The sequence below is a fragment of the Euleptes europaea genome, chromosome 2, assembly GCF_029931775.1.
Source record: "Euleptes europaea isolate rEulEur1 chromosome 2, rEulEur1.hap1, whole genome shotgun sequence".
In the NCBI taxonomy this organism is placed as follows: domain Eukaryota; kingdom Metazoa; phylum Chordata; class Lepidosauria; order Squamata; family Sphaerodactylidae; genus Euleptes; species Euleptes europaea.
Genome location: NC_079313.1, coordinates 63,543,650 through 63,570,607, shown reverse-complemented (window position 1 = coordinate 63,570,607; position 26,958 = coordinate 63,543,650). Strand labels below are relative to the sequence as shown.

Genomic DNA, 26,958 nt, shown 5'->3' with positions numbered 1-26,958 from the left:
CTTCCCTGCAGCCTCAAATCCCCTCTGAAATGCTGTTTCTGGGGGAAAGGAACAGCATAAGGGGAGAAGTCAGAGGTCTGTAGCAGGAAGGGGAATCAGCGACATTTCTGCTTTCCCTCCACAGAAATCTTTCTGTGGGATCCAACCAATAGGACAATTTGAATTACTAGGTTCCTGTTCCAGTTCTGGTCAAAAATGTTTTGTGATCTGATAAAGACATGACTTCTCTTAATTTACTGAAGGCATTTATACCACCCACTTTTTAATCACAGGGTTAGTAAAGGCAGCAGGCATAAAACAATTTTTAAAAGATATAAAAATACAATTCAAAGGTTTAGCAAGATTAAAACAAAAATAAAAGATCCAGAAGCCACAATTAACTAAAGTACCCTTGTCTATAGATACAGTTACAGTGAAGTAAAACTGTCTGGCTCATTCTTTATACATCTGAGGTTTTTTTAATCTTAATTTTGGTTTTGCTTCCAGATGTCGAACACACAAATATTCCAGATTCAGTTTCACACTGGATTCATAGCTCTGGGAACAACTGTGTTAAAATTTAATAAGTAAGTATCCTGCAAATGAGAACAACAATGAAGTGGAGTGAGATATACTTACTCCATGAAGCTGAAGATCTTCACTGAATGATGTGGCAAAATTATTCAGGAATATCAATACACACCACTGCTGGCTATATTTTGAATATATTTGCATTTTGAAGTTACTGAAATGCATTTAAACCCAGACTAGCAGAAATGTAGCATCCTCCAAATACAGAATTGTATTGGCATTCTTGTGGCTTGTTATGAAGCACTTTAGTCTTCATTCAATCCTGCACAGCTTCTTCTGAAGGTGTAGGAAGAAAAATGGATGGTTGTGGATTTCTGATAAATCTACCTAACAATTGGTTCTTGTAGGTTATCCGGGCTGTGTAACCGTGGTCTTGGTATTTTCTTTCCTGACGTTTCGCCAGCAGCTGTGGCAGGCATCTTCAGAGGAGTAACACTGAAGGACAGTGTCTCTCTGACCGTGAAAGCCTTCGACACTACCTAACAATATTACAAAATTTAGAAAAGCAATGAATGCAAACTCTCAAATAAATTCTTGCTTTTAAAACAGTAGGCATCCTTTTCCCACCAAAACAAACCAACAAACCCCTCACTTGTTATTCCTGTTCAGTAATCAAATAGAATACCTGTTGAACTTAGAGCTAGACACAGAGCTCATGGAGGGAATGCGTGAATATTCCTCTTCCCATCCAGATTTGTTTTTGTTAAGACTGAATTGCAAAGTGGAAGGGATGTGATGTTTAAAGTGTGCAGTTCAGCGGCAGGCCCCATGCTTTGCATGAAGGAAGTCCCAGATCTTGAGTTAAAGGGATCTCTGGTAGAAGGGGTTGGGAAAGATGTTACTCTCCATAAGAGCTTCTACCAGTCAGGGAGATGTTATTGAGATAGATGAATCAATGGACTTACTCAGTGTAAGGCAGCTTATGTATTCGTATACATCTTTTGGCCCCAAAATGAACTGTTCACACAAGTTCGGCTGAAATGCTTCAGAAATGAGTACTAAGTGTGAGTAACCAAGGCAGACAACACCCACTGCCTGCAAAATGCTAGAAGAACAAATAAAGGAGCCAAGCCAAGGAGTATGCACCCCTCCTTTCTGGATCGGATGGCTAGTATGTATGGGCTTATTCACACAGGAATCTATGAACCAGCCTCTGTATGTACAAAAGCCTTGGGATCTCTGTACAGCCAGTTGAAGAGTCCCTTTCCTGTTCTCTCAGCAGTCATGCTACAGCGGTTGCTTTGTTTTTCTGTCTCTGCTACCAGATGAAGAATCCAGCAATTGCCAAGTGGGCGAGTAGTTAGATGGCAGTGGGTGTAGCAGCAAGGCTATTGAGATGGGTCTCTGACTGACTGGAGCAATTGTTGGGGCATCTGTCATCAGAAAGCTTCTACACACACAGGCTGGTCAACAAGATTTGATTTTAAAACTTCATCAACAAATGGTTTGGTTTAATGAATTTTTAATTGGAAGAACTTTCTGTCTATGTTTAGACCTGAACTGGACGCATGCGACTCTCCAGAGAAATATCCCCAACTGTTTCATGTCATGCTGGAGATAGAAATAGAATCTGCTGATAGACAGACTGACCTAACTCCTCCATGGGAGAACTTCACAACAAAAGACATCAACCCAAGCATACTTTTCTCTTCTCACCAGGAACACCAAGATACCCTTGCCATGGCAGGTAAATGTTATGTTGTTCTTCCGTATCATTTCTAGTTTGCATGCCAATATGAAATGTGATTGCTTTGCATTTTTCTTACCTGTTGGTTTGTTTTGACTCTTTGTTACTTACAGGTAGAGGTCCTCCTGGAGATGCATCACAAGATAACCTAAAGACTGCTGGGCAAGGAGCATTCTTGTCAACTCTCAGCTGGCAAGGTACATGGAATTTCATGTTGAGTAACTTATCATTCACCACTGACAAATATTGTTATACCTCTCCTCTGACATCTCATTGCTTGTCTATGAGTTTGGCAATGGTTTGTTCACAGAGAGAGAAATCATGTGTTTCGTTGTAGGAAGGAACTGGCTAGCACCTGCACAACTGCTTTCACCATGGTCACTTTGCTCCAGAAAGCTTTGGAGATCTGAGCAGACACTGATGCCAGGCAGATTTTGTTCTCACCCTTGTTGCCGTTGCTTATAAGAATAATCCTTGGAAAATCATTGCATGTCAGTCTTCTTGTCTCCCCAGTTCCATATTTTGAGAATTTCATTGTCTGTTACGAGTTTAAAAATTCAGGTACTTTTGGTTAAAGTGTAAATAAGTATTGTACGTAATGTTAATGATTTATGTTGATTCCACATATGGCTTGTAAAAAAGATTTGCTTTCTTCTCTATGTAATATCAGAAGACCAAAAGAACTATCAGCTAATTTTAAGATTTGACCACTTAGATCAAAAATTGGAAAGAAGCGGTTCACACCCCAGCTCTGAAGATCGGGCAGCCCTGGTGCATGAAGAAAGTGAGCAGTCCGATGATGAACTCTTATCCCTCTCCAGCCAGCACAGTAACACGAGCACTGACAAACTCCACGGGCCACCAAAGCACAGCAAAAAGCAACAAGAACCACCAGGTCCACCACCCCCTGAAGATGTGGACCTTTTGGGTTTGGATGGCAGCTCTATGGACAAAAACTTCCCAGCAGCTCCCACTGCACCCCCCTCCAACTCAGACTTGTTGAGTGATCTCTTTGGAGCTGGTCATTCTGGGAGTCCAAGCCAAGGTAGACAGTCAGCTGTTGAGGATGTCTTTCAGATGGGTGGGACTGGGTCTGCACACTCCACCCCACAACGGTCTGCCACTTCTGCATCCCCGTCTTTGTCCCCAAGAATAGGAGAAGGTAATCATTTCCAACTGTGGCATCTGATTTTCTCTCTCTCTCTCTTAAGTGTTAATGTCTTTTGTGTGATGGCTGCTGGAATGGGGGTTTAGATCAAAAGAGAGACAGGGGGCATTTCCATTTTAAGGGCTCCTTTATACAACCAAGATTTTAAAAACTGGTGCTGAAAGTGTTGTTATTTTGTGGCTGTTAACTGAGTGAACAAGGAATTTCAGGAGCTGAAATAAACCATAAACTCATGCTGTCTTGAATGATTCTGGTCACAGTTTCTGTAAGACCAGAGACAGCATTCCTACTGCTAGTTACATGGCTGCACACCCTCCTTAGAACTTTGCTGACGTATAATACTCTACTGATCTCCAGCCCCGTAATGTTTGTTGAAGGGCCAGTGCATGTTATAACTGCCTCTGATGCATGCTGAGCTCCATGTGGGTGACTTTTTAGCCTGCCACCCTAACTTCCTAATTGACTTCCAATAGCATTAAAGACCTGTCCTTGCTTAGTACATGCTAGAAGGAGACGTGTGAGCTTAATGCATCTCAGCATTTTTGTGGCAGCTGTGCATGGAGAGAGTACATGACTCATTCCTCAGTGTTTCCATTTGCAAGTAAGATAATAGGAAATGGCTCACATGTGGCTGGTTGTGCTAGATGGACAGTGTTATGCCTGCAACTAGAGATATGCAGCAGCCAATGAAGTTGGCTGGATAATTCAAATTTGAAATCCAGATCCTATCTGCTTCCACCTTCCATGCCTCCTGATATGGCACTGCTGTAGTTTTCAAAGTTTCTGTGCCTGCCAACTGGAAAGAGTTACTGTGCCTGTGTGACATTTTTCTCAAAATGTTCTCCTTTCCTTTCTCTTTCTGCCTAGTGACCCCCTTTCCTCAGCTATATGGTTCTCCCATTTTCCCCCAGGTCCCCATTTCTTATTCCACATTCTGCAGTCTCCCTTGCCTTCCCTCAGTTACCCTGCTGCTAAAGTCCCTGCTTTTTAGGGTCTACTCAGTATTCCTGTCTACAACACAGTGCCCTTCCTGTCCTTTGACCTGTATGGTACTTTTCTCCTAACCAAACTGACCCTTCATCAAAGCTGTGGTGAATTAATATTGTTGACGTGTGCACCCTGAGCTGATGGAATATTTGATGCACTACAACTTAGCCAATAGTCAGGGGTCCTTTTTTGCAGGGCAATCCTATGCAGATTACTTAGAAGTAAGTCCTTCAATGGGGTTTACTCCCAGGTAAGTGTGCATAGGGCTACAGATTTGGCCTCTCCATCTTCCAGTATGATTTTCCCCCTAGCCTTGTAACTTCTTCATAACTAGGCTGTCCCTTATTGTCTAAACATTTTAAGTAGTGGTGAATAAAGAAGAAATGCTAACTGAAGGAAATTCCCCAGGTTATTGAACTACTGTAATTTATGTACATAAGCAGTGATGAACACTGAATAAACAAGGAAGGTGCTCCTAAAAAGAAAAGAAAAAACCCTGTTACTAATGTAAGTCCAAGGAAGATTCTTAAGTATCTATCAGTGCCATCCTGAGCAGAGGTACACCCTTCTAAGCCCATTAACCTCAATGGACATGTGTGTGTGTGTGTGTGTGTGTGTGTGTTAAGTGCCATCAAGTCGCTTCCGACTCATGGCGACCCTATGAGTCGGAAGCGACTCAATGGACTTAGAAGAGTGTAACTCTGTTTAGGAGTGCATAGTAATAGTTGCATAACCTTGGTGAGTTTTATAGTCAGGCTTCTTTGGTAATTGCGGAAAGGAGGTATTGCCTCTGTTGGTTTCTTGTTTGGTCCTCCTAGTGAATAAGTCAGAACATAAACATTGTCTTATAAACTTCCAGCTCCAAAGTAATTTGGAGAAAGTTGTCATTCTATTTTCAGCCACTTCTGTTTTTTCCCTCTGAAGATGAGAGTAAACTGTGAAAAACCTGTAAATGAATCTCTCTTACATAATATTTGACTTGGCATAACTATAAATTCTGCTTAAGCTGATTATGTTATATTATGTGTACGAGAAGACAGAAAAAGATTAGGAACAATGTAGAAACATTCTGGAGCAAAAGAACCCAGCCAAATACTGTATTGTGATTAAAAGAACAGGATGCATGTGCTTTTAAAAAAAATATCTATTCTTTTAGCGACTGCCTTTGACTTATTTGGAGGAAGCCCTAAGCAATCTGCCCCAGATCTTCTAGGCTCTTTTCTTGGTTCATCAAATGCCACTGCTGAACCCTTTCTTCAAACAGCCAGAAGTCCTTCACCCACAATGCAAGGGGATCCTTTTAACTTGGGTAAGCAAGATCTAAAGTATTTCCTTGATTATTAGGAAAGGTTATTAATGTTCACTACCTACCTCTGCAAATCATTTTATTTTTAAAGTCAGGTAAAACTATTTATCTTACAATGTGTTGAATGGGTTTTGGATTAGGGCCGTAACTGGGGAGGGCAAGGAGGGCAGCCGCTGCCTCTGTGGCATGCAGAGAGGGTGGCAGAACTGCCTCTCCTGTAGGTGCCTCTATGCCAGGTAGGAGAGGCAGTTCTGCCACCCTCTCTGCATGCCACAGGGGCAGTGGCTGCCCTCCTTGCCCCCCCCCCAGTTACAGCTCTGTTTTGGATCACATGTTTGGTAGTAAAATGTAATTCCTAAATTTGGAAGTTAGATGCAACAAGCCACACCCTCCTGAATGTTAATAAGACTAAGAATGCACAACTTGTCTGGCTCGCTCTTTGTCGTGGTTGGCTTTTACAATAAATGTGAACGAACTACATACATTTCTGCATAAATGTGCACAGGACCGGGCTGCAAAATGATCTATATCCAACTGCACTGTTAAGCATTTGGAAGAGGATGCAGCAGCCTCTGCTGATCCCCTCCCCACTTCCCACTGCAGACCCCACTTCGCCCACTCTGCTGTCCATGATCCTCCTCCTAGGAACAAAATGGGGGAGGGGAATTGGTGGAAACCACACGCCATCTTCCAAAAACTTGTGCCCTTAAGACTTTGAAAGTATATGGTTGGGACTCCCAACTTGGGAGTAGGCCAATATTGTAAATTATAGTGTTTATCTTATAAAATTTCAGTGGGCTTAAAAACAGGTTATTCCTCTTCAGATCTCTAAATATTGCATAAGAAGAAGAAGAAGAGTTGGTTTTTATATGCTGACTTTCTCTACCACTTAAGGAAGAATCAAACTGGCTTACAATCACCTTCCCCTCCCCACAACAGACTCCCTGTGAGGTAGGTGGGGCTGAGAGAGTTCTAAGAGCTCTGACTTGCCCAAGGTCACCCTGCTAGCTTCATGTGGAGGAGTGGGGGGGGGGCGAAATCCAATTCACCAGATTTGCCTCCGGCACTCATGTGGAGGAATGGGGAATCAAACGCGGTTCTCCAGATCAGAGTCCACCACTCCAAACCACTGCTCTTAACCACTATACCACGTTGGCTCTCAAGAACAATTCCTCATTTTAAAAGTCCATTTAAATTTACTAATTTGGGCTGCTAACTTCAAATATATTTGTTTTCTGGGTGACAGGCCAGGAATATTCACATTTTCTAATGAGAAGAGTATACTTAAGTTGACTAGCCAAGGTATACAATGTTTCAGAATTTTTTTAAAAATATAATACATGTGCATTTGCTTATACATGTGAGACTCCAGCCTCTGCTGAGGCAAGTGGTTGGAAACAATTCTTCAATCCCTTCACTGTTTCTTAGTGGTTAGGGTGATGGACTGGGACCGGAGACAAACAGGTTAGCATCCCAGCTCTGCCATGGAAGCATGCTGGGTCACCTTGCCAGTCACATACTCTCAGTCTAACCTACCTCACAGGGTTATGGTGAGGATAAAATGGAGTAGATGAGAATGATGTAAACTGATTTGGGTTCCTATTGGGGATAAAGATGGAGTAAAATAAAGTAAATAAAATTAAAGAAAAAAGTTCCATTATGTCATTTAAAGAGCCAAATTCTTTTAAAATAATTGTTTATGGTTTTCACTTTTTTTGGTGGGGGGATCCTGTGTTAATAAGCAATGGTCTTTTGTTTAGCTCCTTCTAGTACACCAGCTGTTTCCATTCAACCAGATGTTTCAAGTGACTGGGACTGGCCAAGAAAATCAGGTTTGTCTAAAATACATTTTTACCTTGTACTCTTTCAAAAGCAGTTTTGCTATGGGGAGTATATATTTATTACCTTGGATACTGACTGATGTATTTCCCTTGTCTAAGCGGCTCATGTTACTTTATAATGAACATGTGTGATGAGGTGATAAAAACACTACGTACAGCAAAAAATAGTCTAAAATTGATTTTTACAGAAATTGAATATAAATAAGCACCAAAAGGCCTTGGAATCAAAAGACTATTTGGGAAAAAAAAGAATAACTCAAAGATGTTACAAAAATACTAATGAAATGTAAAACTGTCTCTCACAAAGGGATCTCCATGTATCTCTTTGAGTATGCCTAAGTATGTCTAATGGTTTCTCTACTACTAAATTGGCACACAACCCAGTGCTGCTAGCTACATTTATGCAATTGTCAAAAGCCACTTCATAGAACACGCACAAGGTTGAATTCTTTTAGCAACTGTTCACTTTATGGTGAGATCTAACGAGGCAGCCTAAAGGATTACCATCCCAATGTGCATTTGCCAAAAATTGCTTAGGTGGCTGCTGGAACATGTTCAACACTCTTTGTTAAAAAGCTTTTCCTGTGTGAGCATTGTCAAATGGTTTCTCTCCAAATTTCAACTTTTAGCTATTTTGTGCGCATGTTGAATTGAATTTATGACAGTTTTATTTCTGTAAACGATTCTTCCCCCTTCCCTTTTCCTTAGGAAGCCTAGGTAGGGGGAGCAAATCAGCTGCTACAAGCCCCACGGGATCAGTACATAGCACTCCAACACATCAAACCAAACCACAAACGCTTGATCCTTTTGCTGACTTGGGAACACTGGGAGCAAACTTAGCAGGTGAGGTTAAACCTATTGTGTATGCCCACTAGATCCTGAGTGGAATGCGTGGTCAGAACCTTGGCTAATCAGAAATGCATTTTATGCAGAACAGTAAAGAGTGACAAGTGAATTGCACAAGTGAATTGCACAAACTAACTACTTAACCTGTTTCCACAGTCAACAAATGAATGCCAATAAACAAATACTGGCATAAATATACATAATGATTCTCCAAAACCTATAGCCACACTACAGATATATAACACTGAAGAATAGAAAGAAGGAAGAATCTGGTAAGATGTGGATGGGATGTGCATCTGGTAAGATGTGAAAGATCTCTACCTGAGACCCTGGAGAGCTGCTGCTGGTCTGAGTAGACAATACTGACTTTGATGGACCAAGGATCTGATTCAGTAGAAGGCAGCTTCATGTGTGTTCATGTGTGGGAGGGTGTGGGAAGAAATGTGGCTGAGGACGTTGAGGCTAGGAATTCAGAATATAGGGTCTTGCTAGGTAGGTAAGACTCAAGTAACATTAGACTAATGATTGATCAGCCTTTCAGGAAAGATTTGAATTTAATGTGTTACTTTGATGGTTGTGTATGGATTGCTACAATAGCTTTCAGGAGAATTGTAATGGTAGAATAGGAATTTTTACCTTGATTGCCCATTTATTCATGATAACATGAACTGTATGCTTCTGATTTGCACAGATTGGTTAACTTTTTACTCATTATAATTAACTGGCTACATTTTGTACCTGGATTAAATAATGGTTGTCGTATCACATTCTAAAGACAGTGAATTTGCCTAAAATGGGCTTTGGGGCTTTTGCAACAAAGTCTAGGATGACAGGAAGCAATAAGGAATGGTATTGGGGCAGAGAGATGCTAAGCAAATAACAGAATCTATAAGTCTTGAACACAGAATGCTTTACCCAAAGGTGTTGAATGTTTTTGCCTTTAGTGTATGTCTCCATGGTACTTCATACTCCCCCCTGCAAAAAAAAAAGAAAAAAAAAGTTGAAGTTTAGAGGAAGCAAATTTTTAAACTCCTTACTCCTCTGATAAAACCTGCAGACCCTGCTCTGCCTCACATCTGCTGCCTGCCTGGCTTTACCAACCTTCAGAGGGGCATTTCTGCCCCTCTTTTTGTCCAACCACTGCAACCACCTGTATGAATTTTACATTATATTACCAAATTGGGCCACCTAAACCTGCTCGTTATTGCCAACATTGCAGTTTTGGCGTTCTAGGTGAAAGGTTGTTGATAAAACAGCTGAAAGACAAAGCAGTGATACTGAAGAAAAACATGGTCTGGTTAAAAACCGAACTGAAAATAAAACAAGACTAGCTAGTTTGTTTTGGAAGGGAGGCGACATGGCAATCTCGCCAGATCTCAGAAGCTAAGCAGGATCAGTACTTGGAAGGGAGACCACCAAGGAAGACTCTGCAGAGGAAGGCAATGGCCATCCCAACTCTGCTTCCCACTTGCCTTGAAAGCCCCTTGCTGGGACCACCATAAGCCAGTTGCGACTTGGTGGCACATACACACATATGTAGCTAGCTTGTGTAGAATCTCATTAGCCTGGGAATACATTTTTCTCTAGTATTTTTCCTCTTCCCTTTTTGTAAATAGATTGCTTCCCTCCCCTTTCAGCTCTCTTGACTCCTAATTTCTACTATGCCAGTAACAGCTTGAATCCCCCCCTGCTGTTTACTGCTTCATCTGCTTAAATGTCACATTGGTTCTGAAATCAGGTATCCCGCTTCCCTCTGCTGGCTTGCTGCTGCTCTGCAAGATAAAAAAAATGTGTCTAATGACACATCACACTACTTCTGGTTATTTCTCTATTTATTCTATAATATGGGGGTGGGGGCTTGCATGATTTAAGGGAAAGAAGAATATGCAAGGTCTCGACTAGCCTTCCAGGGTGCACTGAAATTTAAATGGCAAAACAACCTGGGCAGTTTTTAATAGCCTAAATCCCATACCGTAATTATGTGATTGGTGATGGTGGTGTTGATTTGGTAAGATTTCCAAGGTGAATAATGATATATTATCAAAGGGGATACTTTGATAAACACAGCTGAGCAACAAAGAGAAATATGGTCTTATTAAAAACTAAACTGAGAATAAACATTGTATGGCATCTTTGGTTCATGTCTTCAAGGTTAACAGAGCAATCCTAAACAAAGTTGCACCCATCTAAGCCCATTGAAGTCAGTGGACTTAGAAGGGTGCAGCTCTGTTTAGGATTGGCACTGTTACACTAGACATAATTCATGATATACAAGGAAGCTTCTTGATTCACCTTTTTTTTTGTTCACCTTTTGTTGTTGTTGTTAAGGATATTTGGTTTTTGTTTGATAAACCCTGTTTGTTATAATCTGGAAAGGGCAACCTGCATGTGAAATCATGTTCCTCTCATCCAGAACTTTGTACGTTGCTGAGCCTAAATTTACTGCTGTCTTTTTCTGTATGAGCTGGTCACCAGTTGGAAGTTGGAGACTGAATCCAGGCACTCCTTCTCCCACATCACATGATCAGGAGGCCTGTCTTAAGATGGAATTCTTCTAAGTGTGAGGAATGCTGAGTCAGGGCAAAAACGCATGGTCGCTTTAGCTTCCTTTATTCCATTTCAGCCAGGTTTCAGCCAGGATCAAACGCACGTTCGGCGAAACGCATGTGTTCGATCCTGGCTGAATCCTGGTTGAAACAGGGAATAAAGGAGGCTAAAGCGACCATGCGTTTTCACCCTCAGTGTCTTCTGTTTGTACTTAAAGAATTGAGAGCTTTATCCAGTCAACATAACTCTAGAGAATTAGCAATTACCATATCCTGGTGCAGGAGATCAGTACAAACAATCCTCTTCTGTGTGTCCCTGGCTTAAAGACAATGGCGTGTCTCTCTGTGTGTGATCAATAACTACCGTACTTTTTGTTAACCTTTTCTTTTAAAAAGTCATAGATTAAAGAGTTTTGAGAACCAGAATGTGCATAGACCCAAGGCACTTTACCATGTACACACTGACTTCATTATTTTGCTGCTTAATTTCGCTGCTTGCTCCACCACTCCAGAATCTCACTCGATGTTCTGAAACAACAGGAACGGGAGAATCCCCTGAATATGTGGAAGAACTTGTGCAAAGTTTCACTTCTGAGCAGTGGAACATTATTTAGATACCTGTCAGCCCTTGGCCCACAGAACCAGAAATCACCACAAAGTCATGTAGAGTCCAAACAGATGGCTTTTACTGGTCAAATAGGCATACAGTGCAAACGAATAAAATGACAGCTATGAGAGACTCACTAGCTGGGAGATATTATAAGGCAGGAAAGGCGGGAGATTACACGCATAGGCTGAATACAGTTTCCCAGGAGCTGAGTTCCCAGGCCTAGGTATGCGACCTTGGGGGGCAGACAATACAGCGCAGAGACAGAGGCAATAACGAAACCGAGATAGCAGCCTGACATTCTGCTCCCCTCAAGGCCCCCTCCCAGTTCGCAAGGGGGCTGGTCTATCCGGGTAAGCAATGTGAAAGGCGTCGACGAGGTCGGGGGCGGAGACATCCCGTGCGCGCACCCATTCGTCATAGGCAGGGGGGAAATGTTTCCAACGGACTAAATATTGCAGGTTGCCATGGTGAACACGGGAGTCAAGGATCTTGGAGACTTCGAAGTGTTCCTCCCCCCCCCCACCATGATGGGTTGCGCAGGAGGTGGGTCCGGATGCCACTGTGGAGAAGCAACATGGGGTTTGAGGAGGCTAATGTGGAAAACAGGATGCACACGCCTCAAGGATTTGGGGAGAGCCAGTTCCACCGTGACAGGGTTTATGACCCGGGTGATGGGGAAAGGGCCAATGAATTTAGCACTGAGCTTATGGCACGGTTGGGTGGAACGGAGATTTTTGGTGGAAAGGTAAACCAAAGCACCCACTTGCAGATCACCCCCGGGGGAGCGATGTTTGTCAGCTTGCGCTTTGTATTTACGTTTGGCCCGGTCGAGGTTGCTAACGAGCCAGGGCCAAGTGGTACGGAGGGCGTGTGCCCAGGAGGCAATGTCGGGGTTCCCCTCCCCCTCCACATCATCTGCAGGAGCGATGGGACTGAAATCTTGCCCATACACAGCAAAAAATGGGCTAAAACCTGTGGATTGATGCATGGCATTATTGTAGGCATATTCTGCTAAAGGTAACAGTTCCACCCAGTTATCCTGGTGGTAGTTAACATAACAGCGTAAATAACATTCAAGTACAGCATTGACACGTTCAGTTTGACCATCAGTTTGAGGATGGTATGCACTAGACAACCCTTGTTCCACTCCCACCAACTTGAGGAAAGCTTTCCAAAACTTAGAAACGAAACCACTTCCGCGGTCACAAATTATCTTACGCGGAAACGAATGTAAACGAAAGATATGCGTCACGAAGAGGCGGACCAGTTTCTGAGCAGAGGGGATCCCTGCGCATGGAATCAAATGTATTTGCTTAGAAAACAAATCAGTAACAACCCACAACACAGTTTTACCCCCACTGAGAGGGAGATCAGTCATGAAGTCCATAGCAATCACTTCCCAAGGTTTGCTGGGCGTTTCAAGAGGTTGTAGCAGTCCCGGGGGTTTGCCCTGCGATCGTTTCGCAGCGGCACAAACGGGACAGCTGCGGATGAAGGAGTCAATGTCGGAACGCATTCCCCCCCACCAAAACTGTCTGCGCAATAAGTGAAGGGTTTTCAGAAACCCAAAGTGCCCAGCTGTTTTGGCTCCATGAGCTAAATGTAAAACGTCCTTCCGGAGAGCTTTGGGTACATACAATTTCGAGTCCTTGTACCAGGATCCTCCTTGTTCCAAAACACCAGGAGGTAGGGTATGAGCGGAACGTTCTAAAAGGCACTGGTCCCGAAGGACAGTTAAAAAGGACTCGGAGATGGGGATTTTGGAGGGGGGCCCCCCGTCGGCCATGGAGATCTTAGACACAGTTATGGGGCTAGTGCTTACGTGCGGCGGCGCGCAGACTGCAGGCGGCTGGGCGGTCGGAGAGGTAGGAAGGGCGGGAACTCCGGTTTGTTGCGGTGGCGGCTGGGCAGCCGGTTGGGCTGGCGGAGCTTGTAAGTTGGGTAAGGTGTGCTGATGCTGGGATCGAGTTTGCACAGCCAGCATAGGTAGGGCCCCACGTTGCATAGGGGTGAACAGAGAGTTGGTGGGTCTCTCGAGTTTTACCGGATATTGTGGTAAACGGGAGAGGGCATCCGCGAGAACGTTCTGCTTCCCAGGGACGTGCTTCAGGGTGAAACGGAACTGAGCAAAGAACTCCGCCCACCGTTGTTGTTTCGCCGATAGCTTATGGGACCCCGTGAGGGCAGCTAGATTTTTGTGATCGGTCCAAACCTCAAAGGGGACTTTAGACCCTTCCAAGAATTGTCGCCATAGAGTCAGTGCATGATGAACTGCTGAGGCCTCTTTCTCCCAGATGGGCCAGTTTAATTGAGCGTGCGCAAATTTTTTTGAAAAGTAAGCGCAAGGGTGAAGAAGACCATCCGGTCCTTGCTGGAGGAGAGCCCCTCCCATGGCTACATCGGAAGCATCGACTTGCACAATGAACATTTGATTTGGGTCTGGGTGCTGTAGCACCGGCTCCGAAGTGAAGAGGCGTTTGAGGGCCAGAAAGGCGGCTTGGCATTGCTCAGTCCATAGGATTTTTGTGGAGGGCAAGGCAGCCGAGCTTACTTTTCCCTTAGTTTTCAGTAGGTCTGTAATGGGTAGAGCCACCTGGGCGAAGTTAGGGATGAATCCTCGATAGAAGTTTGCAAATCCCAGAAATTGCTGTACTTGTTTACGGTTGGTGGGGGGAGTCCAATCGAGGACGGCTTGGACTTTGGCGGGGTCCATGCGAAGACCTTGGTGGGAGATGATGTATCCCAAAAACGTGAGTTTGCTTTGGTGAAATTCGCATTTAGCTAGTTTTGCGAAAAGTTGATGGTTACGCAGGCGTTGCAGAACTTCCCTGACCAGAGCCACATGCTCGTCCATAGTTTTCGAATAAATGAGAATGTCATCTAAGTAGACCACCACCCCACGATATAGAAGGTCATGTAGGATTTCATTGATGAGTTGCATGAAGACCCCCGGGGCCCCTTTTAATCCGAACGGCATCACAAGGAATTCATACATTCCGAAACAGCTAGAGAAGGCAGTGAGGTGCTCATCCCCTTCGCGGATACGGACTCGGTAGTAAGCTTCCACCAAGTCTAATTTAGAGAACACACGGCCTTCCTGTAATTGTCCCAAAATATCTGATATTAATGGGATAGGATAGGCGTTGGTCTGGGTAACCGCATTGAGCTTTCTGAAGTCAATGCACAGGCGAAGGTCGCCCTCTTTTTTCCGGACGAAAAACGCGGGGGCCGAGTTTGGGGCATTCGAAGGGCGAATGAACCCTCTGGCGAGGTTTTTGTCCAAAAAGTCCCGGAGGACAGTGCGCTCGGAAGCGCTCATAGGGTAAATCTTACTCTTGGATAATGTGCAGTCCTTTACCACTTCAATCGCACAGTCTGAGGCCCGGTGGGGGGGTAAGGCATCACATTCCCTAAGGTCGAAGACATCTTCAAAGTCCCGGTATACAGCGGGTAGAGCCGGTGGTGTTGGGGCAGTAGAGGTTAATGCTGGAACGGGCGGATATAGCAGAGCAAAGTTTTGCCGATGCTGGTCGCAGGTGGGACTAGCGAAGGAGATAGTGTTTGTTTCCCAATCAATACTGGGACTATGTCCTTTAATCCAGTTAATTCCCAAGACCACTTCAAATCGGATAGGGGCTATAGTGAAGTCTATTTGTTCCCAGTGGGAACCAATTCCCATTGCCACCCCTATGGTGCGGTGATCAACTGGACCCCCCTGGAAATGGCTTCCGTCCATTTGGGCAAATTGGACGGGGGCGGGTAAAGCCTCAGAGTCGGCTCTGAGTGCAGCAAAAGTGGCTTCGCTTATGAGAGTGCGACAGCAACCGGAGTCAATTAGTGCTTTGACGGGGATTTGTGGGCCACCGTTAAGTTGTTGTAAAACTGCATCCACGTAGACGGTGGAGTCCACTTCTTTGATTTTGGTAGGAGCATTCGGTTTGATAGGAAGATCCTGAGAGGTCTGTGGAGACGCTCCATTCACCACAGACCGGAGCCGTTTTTTGACAAGTCGAGGGGCGATTCCAGGTTTAAGGCTGGAGAAATCCAAGGATTTTCCTCATCCGAAGAGGGAAAGTTGTCCCCCAATGGGGCACTTGTAATCCGAGACCCGGCGGGGTCGTTGGTAGTAGGCAGGGAGGCTGGGTCCCCGGCATGGAGTGCAGAGGGTGTGGGTCTTCCCGGAGCTGCGCTGCGGGTGGCCGCGGTGCCTCTGCGTGGTGGACGACCTCGGGCGCGGGTTGTCGTGCTGGGACGAAATAATTCCTGGCGGCGCGGGCAAACGGCTGCAAAGTGGCCCATTTCTCCGCAAGTAAGACAGGCACCCCTCTGAAATCGGGCTTCACGTTCCTGGGGCGGACGTGGGGGATTTCGTGGGACGAGCAGTGGTGCCTTGGGTTGAGGCTTTTGGGTGCCTTTTTCCTTGTGCTTTTGACGGACGAGAGAAATAAAGCGTCGGCGGCTTTCCACTTCCTCGGCTAATAGGATCCAGTCTTCGAGGGTATCGGGATCGCCCCGCATGTAAGACCAGTTCAGAATGTCAGGATGCAAGGCTTCCCTGAAATGATGGATCAGGGTGGTCTCGGGCCAACCTACAATTTTACTTGCCAGTCGTTGAAATTCATCGGCAAATTCTCGTACTGTAGCAGAGCCTTGTTTTAATTGTAAGAGTTCCGTTTTGGCTCTTTCCCCCAGGAAGGGGTCCTCAAACCTCCTTCTCAGGGCAGTCATGAAGTTGTTAAGGGAACGAATAGCACGAGAGCGGGTGTCAAACTGGAGGACCATCCAGTCAGCCGCTTTACCTGTCAGAAGGGAAGCTACGTAACGCACCCGGCTATCTTCCGTGGGGAAAAGTTGTCCTTGTTCTCGCATATAACTGTCCACTTGATGCAAGAAACAAGGCAAAGTCTCGAGAGATCCGTCATACGTAGTCCTCAATTTGAGTTGCTTCCAAGGGCCGGGCGCAGGTTGACCCGGTTGCACGGGTGGTCCGGGCGGAGGGACAACAGGAGCTCCAGGAGGCAAGGGTGGAGCAGGCACATTAGCGGGTGGTTGCACGGGTGGTCCGGGCGGAGGAGCAACAGGAGCTCCAGGAGGCAAGGGTGGAGCAGGCACATTAGCGGGTGGCTGTACGGGTACCCCCTGACCCGGTATCGGAACGGGCTGTCTCTGAGCTATCAGGGTTTGTTGTAATTGCCTGTTCTCCTGAAGCATACGTTCCATTACTTCCTGGAGTTGATCAACACGGTCGGAGAGCTCCCGATTCTGGGCTCGTAAGAGATGAACCTCCTCACTTGGGCCACCAGTAAGATGAGGCTTACTGGTCCGGAAGCTTGTGGCCCATTGAGAGCTATCCCCATATAAATCCTCGTCTTCAGACTCTCCTGAGTCTCGACGTCGGTCAGCCAAACGGCGTGCGCGTTGGGTCGCGCGCGACGGGACAAACGCCGGGGAAAAAGACAGACCTGATAGCCCTAGTACATTGTCCTTGGGGCGCGTGTCCACGTTCGCCTGATTCCTAATCCTTGCTGCAGCCGCCCTGGCTGCTTCCGCAGCCTCTCTCTCTCTTGCGACCTTAGCCGCTTCGGCGGCTTGCTGATCCGCAAGAACTTTGGCGTTCTCAAGTCTTAGGGCAGTCTCTGCCGTAATGCGCGGCAAAAGTTCTGTCTCCAGGAGTGAGAGTATGGGGTCGGGTTCCCCGCCCAGCAGAGGTTGTACTCGAACCGCCAGTGCGGGTGCCTCGGCTCCAAAAGTCGAGGTCAAAACTTGAGCCAAGGTGGCTACCGGGGTGTCCTTTGTACATTCCACAAGGAGAAGAGCGGTGCTAATAGCGACTCGCTTGGCCTCAGCCTGACAGCTGGCTGCATCCGGGATCAGGGAAAAACCCTCCGGCGGGGCTCCCGCCATGGTAGAAAGAGTTTCTCGAGAAATAAGATTATCCAAAAGTCCAGTTAATATTTGTAAATCCTCAGTCGCCAATCGGGCATCGTCCAGTAATTGATCCAAGTCCTGAAGATCTAAACGAGCATCAGTATCCTCCGACGTTAACATCCAGAGACGTCCTGTAAGAGATTGCCACTGTTCCTGTACCAGTCCCCTCAAGCGGCAAACCTCTTGGGTCGTCCGGAAAAGTTCAGCGATTAAGTCTTGTAACAGAGTAGGATCCTCAGAGAAGGGCTCCAGGGTAGTAGATCACCTGGAGAGCTGCACAGCTCCCATCCAAGTGGCAGGCGAACCCCCCTGGGCTCCAGCCTGGCTAGTAGAATGGTGAAGAGAGATAGCTGTCATAATGTCAGCCCTTGGCCCACAGAACCAGAAATCACCACAAAGTCATGTAGAGTCCAAACAGATGGCTTTTACTGGTCAAATAGGCATACAGTGCAAACGAATAAAATGACAGCTATGAGAGACTCACTAGCTGGGAGATATTATAAGGCAGGAAAGGCGGGAGATTACACGCATAGGCTGAATACAGTTTCCCAGGAGCTGAGTTCCCAGGCCTAGGTATGCGACCTTGGGGGGCAGACAATACAGCGCAGAGACAGAGGCAATAACGAAACCGAGATAGCAGCCTGACATTACCCTGGGTTGTATCCAGACTAAATTTTCCACTTACAGAAGGGGAGATGTAATTTTTGCTAATTCCTGAGAGTCCCCTGTCCCCCAGGAGTAGTAATTTAGGGAGATTGTGGGCTACTACTGAAAGAGGGGAGGCAGGAAAGTTGTATGCCTCTGATGGAAGTTCCTTCTGTTCATAGAAAATTTAGTTTGGATCCAGCCTCTTATGTCGATATAAAACTTTAGGGTCTCCCCCTCCCCCAACAAATGTAAATGAAATTAATGGAAGATGAAAGATAAACAAAACTGTTATATACCTCGAATACAATATCCAGTTTCTCATTTCCTGTTTTATTTGTTTCAGGTTGTTCTTCCTTTGCCAGCAAACCCAGCACACCTACAGGACTAGGAGGAGGTTTTCCTCCTGTGGGTTCACCACAGAAGCCATCTCCTCAGCCAGTGGGAGGTGGCAGTAGGCAACAGGGTTCAGGTTATTCATGGCCGCAATCGCAGTCCAAATCCCAGCAAAGCATGCCACATTCCTCTCCCCAAAACAGGCCTAATTACAATGTGAGCTTTTCTGCAATCCCCGGTGGCCAAAATGACCGTGGGAAGGGAACAGCAAGCTCCGGTAAATTGAATTTTTAGTTAAACTAACTTGGTTGTTGTTTTTGTGTGTGTGTGTGGAGGGTGCTGTTGGTATATATTTGAATATTTTTAATGTTCATGGTATTATCTGTATATCTGCAAACTACTTTGTGTATGATAGAAAAACATTTTGTTTACATTGTTTATTTTTCAATATTTTAAATAGTAGTCCAAGTGTATTTTGAAACTGAATACGCTTCACTCAGCTGTTATAAGCCATAATGTTTAGCTGTACTGTAAGAGGTTTGCAGCAAAACTTTTCAAAACATCCTTAATGGAGTCTGCATCATGTCTTTTGGGTGCCCAACTCAGCCCATTTTAGAAGCAAATTATTACAGGTATCCAGCTTTCCCTTGTTATCTTCAAATAGAATACTGCCAGCTTGAATTGGTGAGAGAGTTCAAACTCAGAATGAGCCAATATGTTCTGAGGTTGGAAGTATCTCTTGCTCTTGGGGTGGGGGGAAGGTCTTGTACACCTGTGTACAGTTAAGAATGGATAGGCCACCCCTGACAGATATACTGAACAACAGCAGACTCTTTTGCTTGGTGTGGCAGTTCCCTATGCTGCACCCCAAAAGCAGCAGTGTATTTGAACTGGGATGGCTAAAGTCATGACTGGCTAGCAGAATGGCAACCTGGAAGCCAGCAGGGTTTTGAGATGTCACTTTCACTAGAGCAGCAATTGTTTACAATGAGAATTTACAGTCTGATGGTTCTGAAAACAAAATTTTGAGTGAAAGCTCTTCCACGGACGCTTGCATTTCCGCCTAGGACTCTGCTCACAAAGCTTCTTTTAGGAACAGCCTTTATGCAGCTGATATTTTGCTTCCACTGTAATCACATCCCTAAGTGTGTGCATTGAAAGCAAAAACACTAATTTTCATACATATCTTTCTAAAACAGGCTTACTTTATCTTTCACTCTCATACTAAAAGGACAGATCCATGTCCAACATTTGCAGTGTATCAGGTCGAGTGCAACCATTCCCTGACCAACATTTTCACAGGCAGATGTTGCATTTTTACAGCATTTGGACCAAAAGGGTTGCCTGTCCCTTGGGATAAACATTAGCTTTAGGTAGCTGTATGCTTTGCATTATGTAATAATATTCTAGCAGTATATTTGGAATAATATGGCATTTATATCTTCCCAAATGATTTGCTTAAACCCTTTTATTTTCTATAAGACTCAAAGCCGAAAGGAACTGCTGACTTTGAGGACCTATTATCTGGTCAAGGTTTTAATGCCCACAAAGACAAAAAGGGACCTAGAACAATAGCAGAAATGAGGAAGGAAGAAATGGCCAAGGAGATGGATCCTGAGAAGTTAAAAGTAAGCTGCGTCTTTGTTGTCTAACAACTATTGAGGACTATTTTTTGATTGGGAAATAACTTTTAATATTTCACACTATGGCGATGGGATAGGGAAGGGGTCAGATCAACTCCTCATCTTGCCCCTGTGTTTGGGGGTTTTACGTGAACTCATGCCTCTGCAATCCATGAAAAAGCATACTTAACACAATCACAATACAGTAGAATCTAATTTTGCATTTCTTCTGGGATTTAACACTTGAATGATATCAATGGTATTCCAGAAAAGCCACATCTCCCATGTGTTTCTGGACGGTCTACAGAGAAATGCACATTCACACCCTTCTTGAGGAGGAAATTACATAATTTAGGGACAGCAGTCAAGAAGGCCCTGCCATGAGTTCCCACCAGCTGAAATTCTGAAAGACTTTTTCCTGCAGAAGAGCTCCTACAGATGCCCTTAAGGCCTGACCTATTTCATATGGGAGAGAAGTAGTCCAGGGTGGATCCATACTAAATGGGCAATTTTCATAAATTGCCCCTTCTAGCTGCAGATATCCTCTCATGTCATTCCGCAAGGTCCCATATCCTCCAGGAGCAGCATTTCATGGATATCAATGGGCTGCATTGGGAGGGGAGAGATAAGAGAATTACATTCTGCTGATGGAAAATTTCATCTGGACCCAACCCAATCCTTCAGGTACTTGGGAATGAAGCAACAAGAAAGGGGGAATCCCCTGTATAATTTGGAACTTTAAAAAGTCAAAACCAGCATCTTGATATGAGCCTGGAAACAAACAAGAGTTCATGTAACTAATACACTAAAACACTACACCATACAGGCTACATTATTCTATCACACATTTTTCTGGATCTTTATTTATGTTAATAGAATACCGTGACTTCATTATCTTTTGTGTTGAATCCCGCTTCCAGAAGCAATGTTATATATTTGTTTTTGGAGATAGTTGTTTATCTTTGTTCTTCCTTTTTTCTAATATTTGAAGAGGTTCTCGAGAGGCGTCCAGTAAGTCTTTCCAACATTTGCATTTGCTAGTTAATATAGCCATTGTCAGGTTCTGAACTATATATGTGTACACAGATCCTTGAATGGATTGAAGGAAAGGAAAGAAACATAAGAGCCTTGTTGTCCACAATGCACACGGTGCTATGGGAAGGAGAAACGAAATGGAAACCCATTGGCATGGCAGATCTTGTGACTCCAGAGCAAGTGAAGAAGGTCTACCGGAAAGCAGTGCTTGTTGTTCATCCTGACAAAGCAAGTAGCCAAATTTGCATATAAATAATGTAATTAACAAATATATTAGTTCATAGATTACTTCTAAGCCTAGCCATATAATTTCTCCTCACTATTTACTATTCACTATTTTAAAATGGTATTAATAAAGAGCCACAGTACCTTGTTGATAATATTAGTATAGCATTATTTATTTATATCCTTGTGGCCCAATACAACTTACAAGTCACAATTAAAACCATGCAATTTTACAACAACAAAATAAAACCCCAGCAAGTGGGGCTCTGTGACCCATCTGAGGATCCTGACCATGAGTTGAACACCACTGTACTTGTGGATATCCACAGCCTACATCATTGTACCATAGGGACAAGTCTAGCCCTTCCCCAAAGGATAAGTGCTACAAAAATCATGTGTACATATGACAAACTTAGGAATAGCTACCGTAATTGCCTTGTGTTTCTGATGAATAAAAATCCCCCATATAGCACCAGGTAAAGAAAATTTGCAACAAGTTGGCTGCAGCTTAGTTTCTGCCACACTGTTAACTAGTCCACATAGTGATGCAAGTAAGAAAAGGTTTTCATTGATCAGTGACTTTGAGTTTGCAACTCAAATCTGACTCAAATCTTTTGTGCAGTCTTCTTTCCTGGGTGAGAAAAGTTCAAGTAAATCCAAACTTGAACAGCTTATGTGAACAGCCTTTAATATGTCTGTGATGTCTTCTTACTCTTCTTACTCTGTTTCCTTCTAGGCTACAGGGCAGCCATATGAACAGTATGCAAAGATGATTTTTATGGAGCTCAATGATGCCTGGTCAGAATTTGAAAACCAAGGCCAAAAGCCCTTGTATTAGCAGACTTCCTCAGACATTGCTGTAGATCTGTGCTAGTGCTCGTATAGTTTCTTGCCACAAGATTTTCACAGCTGAACTGATTATCTGGCTGGAAATTTGGAAATAATGAAACTAGTCCTGATACTAAAACTATCATCATGAAAAGAGGAAAAAAAATATAGACGGTGCTCCTTACATATGCCATGAGTTACAAATGCAAAGAGGGGAATTCTAGGAACCTTGCAGTGTTCTTCAGGTTTAAACAGGGTAGGTAAGAATGCACTCTAGAAAACTGGGATTGTTAATCTTTGAACTGGAAGGTGAAATTGATTTCCCCCTGCTGTTAAGAAACTGAAGTCTTTATCTGTAAGGGTGTGGCTCAGGTGTGGCTCAGACTTGAAAATTTGTATCCACGACAAACTTTCTCAAAACTTAAGAACGTTCACATGCATAGCGTAGTTTGCTTTACACTGTCATTCTTAATTTGGCATTTGAATAATTTCTTGTAGTATATTTTTGAATCTGACGGTTAGGCAACTGATTACATGTCTGGCAACTCGCTGCCTTAAGCATAGTACTGTATTTCATGTTTCAGACAAACAGATTACCATAAATCTTGGGAAGTGTCTTTAAATGATTTAATAATTCTGCTGCACAGGCAGAAGCCTGTTGAAGGTAATGTCCAAATCAAGTTAAAGCCTTGAATTCTCTAATGACGTTAAAGTTCTTCTTTCTTTATTCATTGTGGTGTTGCTCATATCCAATAAACTATCCCCAAATGCTCTGGAGAGTATTTGATTATGAGCTGATGGTGATATAGCTTTGTATTCTAAGGCTCTTTTGGCACCTTACCACATTGCTCATGCAGTTTTGCCCGATGTGAAGCAAGCAAACAGTGAATTCTATATACCCAGTAAGCAATAATGTTCATATAGGCACATGGTGGTATCTGTGAAGATAAAACAAAAAAGTTGTTATATCTTCTTGCAAAACTAGTTTTTACATAAGACTTTGAAATGTTTCTCCTTTTGCAGAAAAACTTATTATAGCAGTTTTATGCACTGGTATTTCCTGAATGAAATCTGGTTTCTGCAAGGCATGGGGTAGTCAAATATTATGCTGCCCCCCCCCCCCCAATTAGGGCAGTTGATGGACTGTTGCCTTGCAGCAACAGCCATGAGGAACTGTGATGTTTATAGATTCTTATGGCACTGGATGCCATCAGAACCTGGACCTCATTATACACTCCATTTCTTCATGGCATTATTGCACAGTAAGCTGCAAAAGTCACGGGGGAAAATATGGTCTCTGCACCTGCTTTTTGGATAGATAGCAGATAGGCAGAAAAACTTCCACATGCATTAAGGGGGAAAATCCCTAGCAGATGTGAAAATCTTAGTCAAACTGGTGTTTTAAGGACAATCTGTTTCTGTTTTTTTCCCGTTATCATGGCACCCTTTTCTGCAGATACAGTGTGTAAACCAGCCTACCTTTATTTTTATATAAAATGCCATCTTTTTGTTGTACTGATCCATTATTTATTGTCATTTACTGCCAATGTGAAACAAACACCAAGTCTTCTTTTTTATATATACAAGGCATTAAGATGTTCAAACACCTATAACAAACTGGATGTTATTTATTAACATATTATGAAATGTTTTGATCAAGTATGTGCTTGTCTTATTAAACATTTTTGGAATGTGGCTCATGTTCCTGTGACTTGTTTTCCTCTGTTGCATTCTCATCTGTAGATACTGTGTGAACTATGCTTATGAGTGTACAAACGGATTTAATTCATGTAGCATACATTTTTGAAATTACAAGAATGACATTAACTTTGTATCACTGTTCAAAAGAAAAGCCCTGGATAACTCAAATATTGATTAAAATACAATTTATCATTTCAGCTTCATTTAGTTCAGTGAAAAAAATTATAAAGATTTACCCAACTTAAACACCTCCTCTGACTGCAGTGTTTTTATGGTGCATGATATTGAGACCTGCTATATGTCAAAAATACAGAACTCAAACTGATGCGAGGTGTCATATCTGATAGTTACAGAGCTTGACAATTGTTCAGGTTCCCTGTTTAACTAAAAACCCTATTGTAATTTTTTTGTAAATATACAGTATTCTCAATGAAATGTGACTGGTCTAAAATATTTGTACATATTAAAAAGTTCAAATAGTTCCGTCTTTTTTTTTTGTATTTTATACAAAGGTAAAGCAATACCAAGGAAACAAACATATTATTACTATTTGGTACAGTGAAATTACTAATCAGATCCACAGATAGATAGATGACAGTGTATTTAAGAATGCACCTTTGTTAGTGGCTTCATAGAGGCACCTGGTTGGCCACTGTGTGAACAGACTGCTGGACTTGATGGGTCTTGGTCTGATCCAGCAGGGCCTTTCTGATGTGCTTATGTTCTTATGTTCTTACTTATTAAACAAATATATTAAACTGTGAAAATCAGATTGTGCTGAACCTGTTTCGGCATATTTTTGATTATATGTACTCTTTTTAGTTTGTTTTTCCCCAATTTAGGCCTAGGGTTGCCAGCTCCAGGTTGGGAAATACCTGGAGATTTTGGGGGTGCAGCTTGAGGAGGGCAGGGTTTGGAGAGGGGAGGGACTTCAATGCCATAGAGTCCAATTGCCAAAGCAGCCATTTTCTCCAGGGGAACTGATCTCTGTTGAAGGCTCCCAAAGCAGAATGACGGACCCTGGGTCCAGCAGAACTGTTCTAAGACTGGAATGACAACCCCTCGAGTGGAATGGCGGTCCCTGTGATTAAAAAAAAAAGCTCTACAACTTCAATCACAAACAGAGTGGAATGAAATACCTTATGTTTTAATTAATATTTCTGGAATTTGTGTAATTATCCCCAAATCAGCTCCATCTTGCTCATTGTCTGTTTTCTTCCCTTCCAGAATCATGGCGTTGGTGTCTGCCACCTTATTCTGCTCTGTTGACAAGTATAAATCTCCCCCTCCCTTTTCTTCCTTAGGACTTCACCGTGTCCAGGTCTGCATTACTCCTATCCTCCATGTTCCTGTTATGTGTCACACCCTGCCTGAGTTTCCTGGCCACTTTTGCCCACTCTGTTGACCACTGACCCACAGCACCCACCCCACTGTCACTCTGTGAAAAATCCTATCCCACACTCTAGGTGATGTGTTCTTTCATATATGAAGAGTTTAATATTTAAATCTTTTTATATCACTTTAAAAAGGATGTGGACAGAATGGAGCAGGTGCAAAGGACAGCAACAAGGATGATCAGGGGCCTGGAGACCAAGCCCTTTGAGGAAAGGCTGAGGGACTAGGAAATGTTCCATCTGGAGAAGAGGAGGTTGAGGGGGGACATGATTACTCTCTTTAAGTATTTGAAGGGCTGTCACTTAGAGGAGGACAGGGAGCTGTTCCTGTTGGCAGGAGAGGATACAACTCGCAATAATGGGTTTAAATTATGGTTGGAAAGGTACTGACTGGATATTAGGATTTTAAATTTTTTTTTACAGTAAGAGTAGTTCAGCAGTGAAACTGGCTGCCTAGGGCAGTGGTGAGCTCCTCCTCACTAGCAGTCTTCAAGCAGCGGTTGCACGAACACTTGTCAGGGATGCTTTAGGCTGATCCTGCATTGAGCAGGGGGTTGTTTCTATTGTTTCCTCTGTAATACATGCCCACTCCTCACTTTCCTTGCATTAAACTTTAGGTATAAATATAATGTAATACTAGGAAAGGTTGAAGACAGCAGGAAAAGAGGAAGAGCCAACACGAGATGGATTGACTCTATAAAGGAAGCCATGGCCCTCAGTTTACCACCGTTTTGGAGGTAGAATTGCCAGGTCCCTCTTCAGGAGGTTCTTGGGGCAGAGCCTGAGGAGGGCAGGGTTTGGGGCGGGGCTTCAATGCCATAGAGTCCAATTGCCAAAGCAATTCTCCAGGTGAACTAATCTCTATTGGTCGGAGATACATTGCAACAGCAGGCAATCTCCAGCTAGTACCTGGAGGTTGGCAACCCTATTTGGAGGTCATTAATTCATGTGTCTGTCAAGTGTTGAGGGCCCAGAATGAGGGTCCCTGAAAATACCATAAACGTTCTGGGATTGGAATGGCGGTCCCTAGGAATATAATTCTGAAGAAGTGAGCTGTGGCTCACAAAAGCTCATGCCCTACCAGAAAATATCTGTGTTAGTCTTTAAGGTGATCCTGGACTCTTGCCCTTTTCTACTACTGCAGGCAGACTAACACGGCTACCCACTGTGAGAAAATATTTTTGTTAGTCTTTAAGGTGCTCCTGGACTCTGGCCCTAGGAATATAACCAATGCTCTGGAACTGGAATGATGGCACACTGAGTGGAATGACGCACAAGGTGCTATTCACACAGCCCAAATAATGCACTTTGAAGGTGGATTTTACTGTGTGGACTGGCCAAACCCACTGGCAAACGATCGTTAAGGTGGACTGAAAGTGCATCATTTGGGCTGCGTGAACATCACCCCCCAAGTGACCCACGGGGCATAAGTAGGAAGCGGCTTAACGCACACACAGAAGCCCGGCATTTATGCACCGGAGGAAACGAGCTCCGAGTCACACGAACTGAAATAAATCCCTACAAGCGCCGCCGCTCCCGACCCGCACGGCCTCTGAACACCTCCTCTCCGCCGCCCCCCCTCGCGGAAGCAGCATTTGGCGGCGGGAGGGCCGGAAGCGCCGCGGCACAGACCACGTGACGGGAAGGCGGAAGCAGCCCGCGACCGAATCCGAGGACGCGCTA

The 26,958-nt window shown here is 44.0% G+C and overlaps 1 protein-coding gene across 1 annotated transcript in view; it reads left to right on the top strand.

The window, feature by feature from the left end:
• The window catches only part of DNAJC6 (DnaJ heat shock protein family (Hsp40) member C6), a 47,070-nt gene extending 24,629 nt beyond the window's left edge, over positions 1–22,441 (top strand). The window contains exons 9-19 of the mRNA XM_056845460.1: positions 487–566; positions 2,064–2,257; positions 2,371–2,454; positions 2,973–3,419; positions 5,569–5,721; positions 7,479–7,550; positions 8,268–8,402; positions 18,481–18,747; positions 19,953–20,098; positions 21,179–21,355; positions 22,089–22,441. Of these exons, the coding sequence (XP_056701438.1) occupies positions 487–566; positions 2,064–2,257; positions 2,371–2,454; positions 2,973–3,419; positions 5,569–5,721; positions 7,479–7,550; positions 8,268–8,402; positions 18,481–18,747; positions 19,953–20,098; positions 21,179–21,355; positions 22,089–22,190 (1,857 nt within the window). The 3' untranslated portion in view covers positions 22,191–22,441. The remainder of the gene's footprint in view (positions 1–486; positions 567–2,063; positions 2,258–2,370; positions 2,455–2,972; positions 3,420–5,568; positions 5,722–7,478; positions 7,551–8,267; positions 8,403–18,480; positions 18,748–19,952; positions 20,099–21,178; positions 21,356–22,088) is intronic.
• The last annotated feature ends 4,517 nt before the right edge of the window (positions 22,442–26,958 follow it).